The 12746-nt window shown below is 26.2% G+C and overlaps 1 protein-coding gene across 2 annotated transcripts; it reads left to right on the top strand.

Moving 5' to 3' along the window:
• The first annotated feature begins 434 nt into the window (after positions 1 to 434).
• On the top strand, positions 435 to 12280 carry LOC122513428 (DNA replication ATP-dependent helicase/nuclease DNA2). 2 transcript variants are annotated; one of them, XM_043629772.1, is made up of 21 exons: positions 435 to 549; positions 1285 to 1458; positions 1576 to 1738; positions 2166 to 2322; positions 2462 to 2610; positions 2795 to 2983; positions 3211 to 3369; positions 3798 to 3908; positions 4093 to 4182; positions 7597 to 8306; positions 8415 to 8679; positions 8757 to 8934; positions 9027 to 9312; positions 9441 to 9848; positions 9937 to 10320; positions 10402 to 10798; positions 10879 to 11072; positions 11166 to 11352; positions 11438 to 11638; positions 11723 to 11905; positions 11995 to 12280. In XM_043629772.1, the coding sequence occupies exons 1-21, from the start codon at positions 530 to 532 to the stop codon at positions 12229 to 12231; spliced, it is 4842 nt and encodes a 1613-aa protein (XP_043485707.1). In that variant the 5' UTR covers positions 435 to 529; the 3' UTR covers positions 12232 to 12280. The 2 variants fall into 2 exon arrangements, with proteins under 2 accessions (XP_043485707.1, XP_043485708.1); XM_043629773.1 differs by lacking the exons at positions 435 to 549; positions 1285 to 1458 and having other exon boundaries at positions 1650 to 1738; positions 2111 to 2322.
• Positions 12281 to 12746: the final 466 nt, after the last annotated feature.

The raw sequence follows: 12746 nt of genomic DNA, 5'->3' as shown, positions 1-12746 counted from the left end.
GCATCTCACTTAACAAACACACAATTAGAATGATATTAATGTAATAAAATTAAACATAAATCGTATATACATATATAATAGTATAAGTATTGATCGTAAAAATTTGAAATGCACGTTTTGTGTGTGTGTGTGTGTTTCTTCTTTTTTATTTTTTATATATCTATATAAATATTTTATTTATTTATTGAGTAATACTTATTAGTATTAACATAATATATACATCAAAGACAAAATCTCATCTGCGTCTGCGTTCGTTATCATGAAATATGTTTATAAAGAGTTAAGTCATCAGATTTGTAGCTTCAGTAACACATTTACCGGCACGTGAAGAACAGTAGCTTATTTCTTATCTTTTAAAGCGTATCTAAAAAATAAAAAAAAAAAACTTTATTATATTTTATTACTCTTAATATCTCTATTAAAAGAGAAAATATTAATTATTATTTTTCAACGAAGTTTTCTTCATTCTTCTTTTTTCTTTTTTTTTTTTTTAATCCACAAAACACTCTCATCGATCTCGTGAAAAAAAATGTGGCTAATAATAATATTGTAAGTCTTCATTTAAATTAATATCGTAGATTAGATTTAATTAAATTAGTTTTCAATTTTGTTTTAATTATATTAAATTATTTTTTTTTTCTTCAAATTACTTATCGCACGAAATTTAATATAATAAATTAATAATCATGCGAGAACAAACGAAAGCAAATAAGAAAAACTAAGAGGCTTAAATTCGTCATTTAAAAAAAGAAAAAAAAAACAAATTAGAGGTCAATTATTATCCCAGTGAACGTACATTTTTACCATAACATCGTATACATTTATTATCTCATACGAATGTGACAAAATCGTTTAGTATAACATTCGTAAATTGTCGTAACTAAAAAGATAAATAAGAAAAAAAAAAAGAAATAAAAAAAAAGTATTTCAACGTTAATATTACGTAAAAGTAAGGTATTACTCACGTGAGACAGAATTAAGCGCAAAAATTAGTGTCTATTATTTTTTTTTATTAATTTTTTTTTTCTAGCTTTTACACGTATTGAAAAACACGTGATAGAGGAAAAAGCCTAATCTTTCTTTTTTATTTTTCTTCTTATTTGCATAATTCGAAAAGTAAGATAAGATAAAATTTTCTAATACTTTGAGTTAATAATAATAATAATAATAATAATAATAATTATTATTATTCTGATCTTTATTTTTTTTTTTTTGGCGTTTTTAATAATTTCTTTATTTGAATTATTTTTTGGATATTTGTTTTTCACCTCCCCCCCCATACAGGATGATAACGTTAGAATCGAGAATGATATTTTCCCATGGTGGTTCTAATCAAGATAACGAAAATTTAGATTGTCATCGAATTTATTCGGCTAACCAATTAAAAGAATGTCATTTGAAGGATAACGGACATCGTTTAACGTGTTACGGTGGTATCGACGACAAATATAAAACCGAGTCAGTAATTAAAAATTATTTAATAATTAAATATAATAATAATTATTATATCGTTTAACAAATTGTAAGGGAGTACAAAAATTCGTGTAAAAACATTTTCTTCATTTTTTTCTATAGAGGTAAAACGGTGCACACACTCGTATTGTGTAATTGGCCTAACTCAACATTAGATCCTCGAGAAGTTTTTCAAGGATTTTCATCCTTGAGAAAATTGAAAATAATTAATAATAATTTGACGAGATTTGTTAACGCTTTCCCCGAAGAATGTCAATTTCTCGAAGTAAGTGGACACAGGTGTTTGCAATCACGACAGGTGTATCGATCGAAATTCATCGAAAGTTTGTGAAAAATTCTTATCGGATTTTCTTAATTTTAACTTTTTTTATAATTTTAATAATTTATTATTTTTATATATATATATATATTTTTTGTTTTAATTCTTACGAACGAGAAGTATTTCGTTGTTTGTATTTGAAAAAAAAAAAAAGAAAAAAAAGAAACAAAAAATGAATTAATTCATATTCATTCGATTTAGATTTTTTATCTGATATTTTGTGTTCTGTTTTTTGTTTCTTCTTCTTCTTCTTCTTCTTCTTCTTCTTCTATTGAACATTATTTTTGTCGAATTTTGGGATAAATAATAAATGTACAGATAGGCGAGGAAGAACCACCCCAAGTTTCTGTTTCGTCCATGTTTCTCTTGACAGAAAGTTAATTTAACGCGTAACAAATTGGAAGAACTATCATTGGATTTGTTTGCGAAGCTCAACAATTTAAGGGTCATCGATTTGAGATACAATCATTTCAATGAAATTAATATTAATTGGTTTAATTTATCAACATTACAACATGTTTATTTATTCGGTATGTATTTATTGAAGAATATGATTAATTTCATTAATTTGTTTATTAAGATTTAATTAGCAACAATAATCATACTCGAAATATTTCAAAATATATTTCGTATTAATAATAATAATTATAATATGTTAAAAAAAAAAAGGTAATCCTTTGAAATGCAACGAAAATATGGCTTGGATTCTTAACACGAGGAATGAATCTTTCGCTAAAAAAATAGTCGACCGTGAAAAATTACGTTGTTCTGTTCCCCACAATGGAAGACCACTCGTACAAGTCGTTGAAATTATTATGGTAATTTTAACAAATTTTTCTTGCTCCCCATTTGTTATTAATTAATTAAATTTGCACGAGAAAAAAATCATTTCAACGAAAAAAATTGGAAATATTTTTGTTTTCTAAAGTAATACGAATCAATTTATTTATTTATCAATTTATTTAATTTATTTATTTATCAATTTATTTAATTATTTTATAGAAGCTCAAAGAAGAATGCAAAAGAACATTATGCGATTGCGAATTGGTATACGTTGTTGGACGTGGTGGTAAAAGAACGTCGAAACAATTAATGGCATTTGCTGCGGTTAATTGCAGTTATCGCGATTTAACCGAAATGCCAGAATTTTTGCCTGCCAATACTACGACCCTACATTTAACTGGAAACAAGGTTTCAGTTATAATTTTATTCTTAAATATTTAATTAATATTATTTATTTATTATTAATTATTATAATAATATATATTTATTTATTATAATTAAATAATTAATTATTATAATATATAATTAATTATTATTTAAATATTTATAATAATTATAAATATATGATTTAGAGAACAAAAAAAAAAAAATAACAAACAAAGTATAAAAATACATAAAATTTTGTATGATTGCAGATCAAGGATTTAACCCCATTAATTAAAAATCCCGTCTACAAACAAGTATTAGATCTTTATTTGAATGACAATTTAGTTGAATCCATTGTACAATTGGACGGTTCCTATTGGCTAGATCATTTTCGAATTTTGAGCCTTCGCGGAAATAAACTTTCAGATGTTTGTATTTCAATATCACATATTATAATTATTATTCATTTTCTTACTTTTTTGTTTCTTCTTCTTTTCTTTATCAATTCATGTTCCAATAATTTAAATTGAAATATTCAAAAAAAAAAAAAAAACAATTACTTTTATTTCATTTCATTGAACAATCTAATGTAACTTGTTTTATTTTATTTCATCTTTTTTTGTTCTATACAAAAAATAATATTTGTTTAATTATTAATAGTTCGTACAATACTCTCTCTCTCTCTCTCTCTCTCTTTCGTTAAATTATTAGTCACACTGTACTTGGAATATTTAAGAAGATTTGAAACACCTGATCAATATTGAATATGCTAATGAATATCTCTTAGGTTAACAATAAAACTTCGTAATACTTTGGATAATCTTTTTCTTTTTTTTTCCTTTAAATATTCTTTTAGGTGCCAACTTACGCGTTGGAAAATGTTTTGTTGCAAAGTAATAACGTTGTGAGATTATATCTCGGTAATAATCCTTGGAGATGCGATTGTCTCTTTACACCTGGATTTCAGGTAAGAAAAAAACAAAATGGACGTGGAAGAAATATTTTCAAATTATTTCCAATTCTTTTTTTTTTTTTCAATGAAATATATATTTCTTTTTTTAAAATGATTAAAATTCGATGATTAATCTACGGAAAATATATTTCCTTCGTTTATATTAACATAAAAGGTGTTTTTATGTGGGACATTACAGGATTTATTGATTAGGTATACAAATTTAATTAGAGATATAAACGAGGTCAAGTGTGCAGTTATCAGCGATGACGAAAATTCGAACAAACAGGTGATTTTTGCCTAACACCAATTATTATTATTATTATTATTATTATTATTATTGCCCCCTTGCCCCCTCCCCCTTTTTCCTAGCCACAGATAATTCTTTTTTTTTTTTTTAAATCGAATTATTCCAATACAATAAATTGCTTTGTATTTGTTGTTTATTTTAAATTTCATTTCTTTCATTTCTTTCATTTCTTACGCGAAGTTTACTTTTCTTTTCAAGCAGATTCGTGATTTAACTCGAACAGAAGTTTGCATATCACCCGACGACAATGCGTTGATTTATCCATTGGACATTTTAAACATTATATTGGCATTGATGATATTATTAATTATCGTCAAGGTTTTGTACGATTATTGGTCGTTCAAAAAGACTGGAAAATTACCATGGATCGTATCTAAAATACCATGAATTAACATTTATTAATAGAACTTATGTCGAAAATAAATTTTATTTTTCTGGCCCAGCCCCCTTCCCTCCGACTCCCCCTCCTTCTTCATTCTCTTCTTCTCGATTCAAATATTTCTCGCAGAATTTTTCCGCGGCTGATTTTTTTGCCTTCTGATGGCTACTTCCTTGTCCTGATGAATAAATAAATAAATAAATAAGAATAAAAAATCATATTGAATTGGTTAATAATTTTTCTTGAAACATTCTTCTTGTTTTTTGTTTTTTTTTTTCGATGTTTGTATATGTAAATAAATTGTAAATAATTATTAGGCTTTTTTATTATTTATTTAGATTTTTGTTTTTCGTTTACCTTCGATGACGTGATCGAGAGCCACACATTTGGCTACAAATTTAACACCTTCGTGCCTGTATTTCATTTCAGTTATGTATTTCGGTGGGGGGGCCCCCTTTTTTATACAAAGCATGTAAACCTTTCTTAACGGTGTCTCGATGGTATCGTCCTTTCCAAAATTAATTATTTCTAATATTCTTGGGTTGTTTTTTTTTTTTTTTTAAATAAAAGAAAACAACATTATATTTTATTATGCAATTAAATATATATATATATATATATATAAATTTATTATTATTTAATTAGGGGGAAGAGGGGAATAATAAATTGATTGAAATAATTTACTGTTCTCGAGATAATTCCAACAATTGTTTCATATCTTTGTCATTCATCTGATGATCGGCTATATTTTGCAATATTATTTTTGCTATATTATTTTTAACCATAATTTCTGTATCACCGCAATCGGTTGCTAAAAAAAAATTAATATTAATTAATAAAGAATTTATTGAATATATCGTATATTAAATGTATTTTGATTAATAAATACAAAATTACCAGAAAATTCGGATAATTTTCCTGTGATAACGAAACGATTGCATTTATTTTTCTCGCAATTATATTGAATCTTTATTTTACATTTATTAGCATAATCTTCTAAAATATTCAATGGTGTTTTATCATTCATTTTTTCCTCAACGAAAATCTTTAATCGAATATTATTTCATTTTGAATATTTTTATTTTCAATTAATATTTAACAAATGTGATATATTTTATATAATGATAATAATAATAATAATGATATATTTCATTGTCCGTTATGTTATATACTTATTTTGTATAATTTATTTATGCAATTTGTTTAATATAATTTATTGAAATACCTCTTTTTCGTTTACGTTAATTCTATCAACATTTTCACTCATTTGTTTATTATCATGTGAATTGTTTAACGTAGAATAATGATTTTCTACTTTAACGTTGTCTTTCCAATCTCCCGAAGAATTTGCATTATTATTTTCTTGCACTTTTTCGAAAATTTTGGTTACAACAGTTTCTTTCGCGTTCGACGATGATTTCGTTCGTTCGTTTACGTTTTTTTCATTTTCACGAAGATGCACGTCAATTTTTTCTGCATAAATATTATTTATAAATAAAATTATTCGTTAATAAGTGTTTGTATATATACATATAAACAATTTGAAATAATTTAATTATTAAATTATTTGTTTTTCGTATATCAAACTCACTGTTCTCTTCTTTGGTGTCTTTCGAAGAATCTACAATATACAAAATATTTGATAAATTATTTTGATCATTTGAAAAGAATTTTATCATTTATAAATTTCGTAAATATAAAATATTAAACGTTTAACGAAATTAATAATAATTTTTGTCTCGATTACTATCATTTTCTTTTCGATGTTCCTCGTGTTTAAAATCTTCCTTCATATTATTGAATTTTTCGTCACTCAAAGATGGCTGATTAGACAAAATGGAATCGAAATCCGTGTCGACGGTGGAAATGCTACTTTCTGAAATTTGTGTTCCCGCTGTGTTCATCCTTATTCCTTCCTCTTCGACAACCTTTTTATAAAAATTCTTTATACGTTTTTCTTTATTTATTCAAATATTAAAAAAGATTAATATTCAATTTGTTTGGAATAAATTTACATCGGCGTCTACTGGAAAGGATTCGTCGCAAATCAATGAAATCATTTCGTCTGATTCACCGGAATCAACTAAATTGTTTAAATTTGATATTTCTAGAAATAAATTAATACGATATATAAAATATTTGATAACACATTAATTTTTTTTTTTAAATTATTAAATGAAAATACCACCAGGAGATCTTGTACGAGGCATTCTGAGCTCTTGCAAAAGATCATCGGCACGATCGATAACAGTTTCCAATTCGCAAAGAAGTGGTGCAGCATTCGGAAATCTTTTTTTTATCATTTGCCATAAAATATCAGCATTCTCTAATTTTTGTAAAGATTTCGGTGGTCCAAAGTCCCGAGTTTCCAATATCTCGTCTCGTTCCACTTCTTCCGACATTTTAAATATACAAAAATCTTTTATACTTTAAATTGTGTTCAAAAAGTGAACGATTAAATCCAGGAATACGTAAAACTTGACATTTTTTTTATTGGACTCGTCTCGTACGTCAAACGTCAATAAAATTAATTAACTGAAGTTAACAAAACATTGGATAATAATTATTATTTAAATAAAAGAGAAAAAAACAAGAAGAGAAAATGTGTAAATTTTTTTCAATTTTCAATCATTCAAATTTCAATGCAACTTTCCCGCCTTGGTTTTCGATGACACGTGACTTGCAACGATACTAACAAGATCTATCGGCAGAAATAACAACTAATTGTATTTACATTTCAAATATTTTTTATAGTTTATGAACCTTAACAAATAATTGGCGGCAAAAGTAATGGAGGCAAATTGTTATAATTGAGTGCATTTTATATTATGTTCATAAAATAATTGCATGTTAATAATAATATTAATTAATGATGAAAAAATCTAATATAATTCAAAAAAAGGTAACTAGTTTCTATCATTAAAATTGTAATATTTACGCATAATCATAAGCAAATATAAAATTTCATAATAAACATTATTACATTGTATAAATCAATGTATTTTTGATTAAAGGGCTCGAAGAATGCAAATGCATCAGAAAAAAATCAAAAAAAGATTAATTCATTTTTTACAAAAATCCCTGAATCTCAAGGAAAGAACGATAGTACAAAAACAGATGTAATTTTGGTTAAGGAAATTAAAAATGATTCTTCCATAAAGCACAATGCTAATAAAAAGCGAAAGAGATCTGAGAGTTCAGATTCTGAATCGAATACAAAAATCAAAAATATTTGTTATGGTAACGTCGAAGAATCATTTTTGAACAATAGTCTCAAAATTATTGATTCTGAGAAAGAAAACTGCAAAATGTCTGAGAATCGCAGTAAAGAGTCTTTAAATATATGCGATGAAACAATTGAAGAATTTGATAATTCTTTGATCGAAGAACTTACAGATGATTTAACTATCATCGACGACGAAGAAACTACCTCAAGTAATATTAATAATATAAAAGATAACGATAACAAATCTCAATGTAATAAGAATTTGGATATGGTTGAATTAAATCGAATGTTCAACAACATGAACAACTGCGAGGAATTGAATGTGGAAGATTTCGATGAGATATTTGATACCGATTGGAATTTAGATTCGCAGATAAATCTTCATTCGTTGGAACGATGCGAAGTTATAAATTTGGAAAAGAGTACCAAATCGACAATCTTAAAAGTACAACATACTGATTTGAAAAGTTTTGGGATCGTAACGTGTTTAGGATATTGGTAATTGTTGAATGAAAATTTCATTATTTTAATATTAATTTCATTTATATATATATATATTATTAATCGATATTTTTTTTTTTTGTGTTTTTGTTTATATAAATCAAGGAAAGATTTACAAATTAAGGAAGGTGACGTTGTAATGATACAAGCGAAGAAAGAATCACAGAATTGGATTGTCGATAATGATCACGGTTACATTGTAATAAAACCTGACGTATTAATTTCTAGTACGACAATTGTTGGCGGCTTTTACTGCAACAGACGGGCAGTGTTGAGCGAAAAGTTTGGAAGAATAGAATCTTTGCCTTACTTTGTCTCTAATCAGATGCCGTTACTGATTGGAAAAATAGTACATACGCTTTTACAAAAAGTAATTATATATTACTTCGTATAAATTTTGTATTTTTTTATATGTTTTATATTTTTTATTTTATTTATATTTCACAGAGTATAGTTGAAAATATTTATAAAATAGATGATATTAAGAAAATGGCAGAAATTGAATTACAATCTAAAGATACGATTAATATGTTGTACAGTTCCGAATCTACTTTTGAAAAATGTAAAGAAGAAGTATTATCATACGTATCACAAATATCAGAATTTATTCAACATTACGTACACGGTAATACAAATACGCATGAATATTAATTCTTTGTCTCATGTTTAAGCAGTAGAAACATATAACAAATCTCACGTGTTTTTGAAATATTTTAGATATAAAACAAAAAGCAATAAGTAATGACAAAAATAATTTCCAAGGGAAGATTTCTGAGGTACACGATATAGAAGAAAATATTTGGTTACCGAAATTAGGATTAAAGGGAAAAATCGACATAACGGTTGAAGTTAAAATTCATTCCCGTAAAAAAGTAATGCCTATTGAAATAAAAACAGGAAGACCGTCTTTTTCTTTGGAACATAGGGGCCAAGTTATTTTATATATTATGATGATGGCTCTTATAGGCCAAGAAACTGATAGCGGATTATTATTATATCTTAAGTATACTAATCATTTATCAATAATAATATTAAGATATATTATTTGAAATAATTAACATTTTAATAATGTATCTTTTTAGATCGATATAACGTTAATAATAATTAAATATTTATTTCATGTACACACAGAAATAATCAGATGCGTGAAATAACGTGCGGTCGTGCCGAAAAGAGAGATTTAATTTTATTAAGGAATACCCTGGCTGATTATTTTACCAGAACGAAAAATATAATATTCTCGAATGACTCTGAAGATACGTTAAAGAATATGCCACTGCCAGAGCCTATTAATCATTATAATAGTTGTCTCAGATGTCCTTACAATAATCTATGTTGCGCTTATTTAAAAAAGGACGATACCTTACAGTTGTCCGAATCTCACGGATTAGTCAAACTCAGTAAAGAAATTTTAAATGTATTTGAAGATAGTCATATAGATTTTATCTTCAAGTGGGTATCTCTTTTGCAAATGGAAGAAAATATACAAGCTGAACAATATAATATGAAAGATATATGGACTCTAACGCCGGAGAAAAGGTAAATTGTATCGATTATCTTATATTTTGTAACGTAAATGAATCATTTATAATATTATTCTTTGTTTTTTTTTTGTGCTTTTTTATAGAGAAATGAAAGGAAATTGTATCAGCAATTTGAAAGTTATCGGTAAAGTAATCGCACAATACGATAGATTTAAACATATCTTTGTTCGTACGAACGGTCAAGCTGTAATAGATCAAAATATATCTACGGAATTTGTAGAAAACGAATACGTTATTGTTAGTACTGATACACGAATAAATATATCGTCAGGTTTTATAATACAGATAAATAAAAATGCGATTACTCTTCTTTTAAACAGTAATATTATGAAACGTAACACGATTGGAAACTTTCATATCGATAAATATAATTCCATTACTTCTTTATCAACTTTATTTTCGAATGTTGGAGGCTTGTTATACGACAACGAAATATGCGGAAGATTACGAAGCATCGTTATAAACAAGTATATTATTTCAAATTAAATATATATTTTTTTTTTTCAAATTAAATATTATATTCATAATTATAATTGTATTCATTTTAGAAAACCAGCAACATTCTTAAAAAAACTACCTCGTTCTGTTATTTTCAAATCAGCAACAGTATTACAACATTTAAATGAAGTACAACAAAGAGCAATTCTTAAGTGTCTAGCTGCCAATGAATACGTTTTAATAAAAGGCATGCCGGGAACAGGAAAAACTGAGACAATCGTAACTTTGATTGAAGTTTTACATAAATTAGGCACCTCGATAATTGTAACATCGCATACTCATAGCGCGATAGATAATATTTTATTGAAATTATTGAATAAAAATATCGATTTTATAAGATTGGGATCGTCTTATTCGATAAATCCGTTGTTAAAAAATAAAAGTGAAGAATGTTTAACATCGGAGTGCTCAACTATCGAAGAATTGGAATCGGTGTACGCAAATAAGGTATACATTATTTTGTTTGTATATATAAAGTAGAAAATATGTTAAGATAATTGTATTAATATTAACAATATAATTTGTAGAACATTGTAGGAGTTACCTGTTACGGTTCTAATCACGTATTCTTTGAAAAAAGAACGTTCGACGTGTGTATAGTTGACGAAAGTACTCAAGTAACTCAACCAGCAATTCTAGGTCCATTGTACAACGTTAATAAATTTATTTTGGTAGGAGATCCTAATCAATTACCACCTGTTGTTAGAAGTAAAACGGCTAGGTAAAATATATTTTGATTTATATTATACCGTAAATATACATCAAATATTATTCATTTATTTATTTATTCAACAATCGTATATACTTTTTTCAGAAACCTTGGCGCAGAAGAATCTCTTTTTGAAAAATTAGATTCGGAAAACAATACCATTTCTTTGACGTTACAATATAGAATGAACAAAACTATTATGAATCTGATTAACAAATTAACGTACAACGATCAATTAAAAGCAGGCAATGAATCAATAGAAAATGCAACCTTCGTACCACCGAATACAAAAGTAATGAAATTTTGCGATAGATTTAAATTATTTTCGACAAGGAAGATTCGTTTTTTTAAAAGTGAATTGTGATTTTATGTTTCAGATACCATCGTCGAATGAAATATGGGTAAAAACGGTATTATCGCCAGCGTTAGATGATTCTGTGATTATTTTAAATACGGGTTGTATTCGTGAGATGACTATTGATTTTATCGATAAAAAAGATAATATTAAGATTGATCAAACGTGTACTAATATTTGGGAGGCAGCTTTAATTTTGTATCTGTTGAAAACTCTATTTCGGGTAATTTAATAATTATCTTGTTTTCTTTTATATTCGTGTTTTTTTCTTAACACAATTTATAATTAATTTATTTCTTTATTACAGATCGGAATAAAATGCAAACAAATCGGTATCATGGCGCCGTACAAAGCACAAGTTATGTTAATGAAAAGTTTAATAGATTCAGAAATAGAAATAAATACGGTCGATCAATATCAAGGACGCGATAAAGATATTATTTTCTATTCGTGTACAAAAAGTGTTCAGAAAAAATCAGACAAAGTTCAGGTACATTTAAAATTCTATAAACGATAAAGCATTGAATCTTTTCATTTAACGAGTAAACTATCGACCTAATCATTTTTTTTTTTATTTAGGATACTGGAATATTAGAAGATCAGAGACGTTTAACTGTAGCTATTACTCGTGCAAGACACAAATTAATTATTATCGCTGATAAAGATACTATGAGTCAATATACACCGTTTAAACAATGTTTTAATATAATTCAAGAAAAAAATATAATCAACATACAAGATGGTCGTTACAATTTTACATGGGAACCGATCATTAACTCGTTGAAAAACAATATGCCTTTACAATCGAATGAATGAATTATACAATTGAATGAAAAATAGCATGATTAATAGAATGTAATTAAAAAGTGATATTTTAATATTTTTTTATATTATATATAACTTATATTTGCGATTATACAAAAATTGTATTAATTATTGATATTTCTTATAAAGTATATATAATATGATAAATAATATAATTGGTTTATATATAAATGATTCGTAATATTAGTGGTAAAGCATCAGCCAATGAAAAACTGCATCGTTTTATCGTTAAATCTGTCAAAATAAAACAATGAAAGAATCAAAACTAACTAATAATAATTTAAATGGAAAAATTGAAGTAAAATAAAACATTGTTATAATCAAGATTTAAAAAAATAATCGATATCGAACAATCGAAGTGAAAGTAGTTCGATAATTGGTGTACGTAACAGATTCGATTGACGAGTGGTAACGCTTCAACCAATGAGAAGCTGCATCGTCTTATCGTTAAAAGTAACAAGAAATGAAAAAACGAAAAGGAAAGCTATAATTTTATAATTATAAAT

Source organism: Polistes fuscatus, unplaced genomic scaffold, assembly GCF_010416935.1.
Source record: "Polistes fuscatus isolate 324 unplaced genomic scaffold, CU_Pfus_HIC Scaffold12, whole genome shotgun sequence".
Lineage (NCBI taxonomy): Eukaryota > Metazoa > Arthropoda > Insecta > Hymenoptera > Vespidae > Polistes > Polistes fuscatus.
The sequence above is the reverse complement of the archived record's forward strand: the minus strand, read 5'-3'. Positions and strand labels throughout refer to the sequence as shown.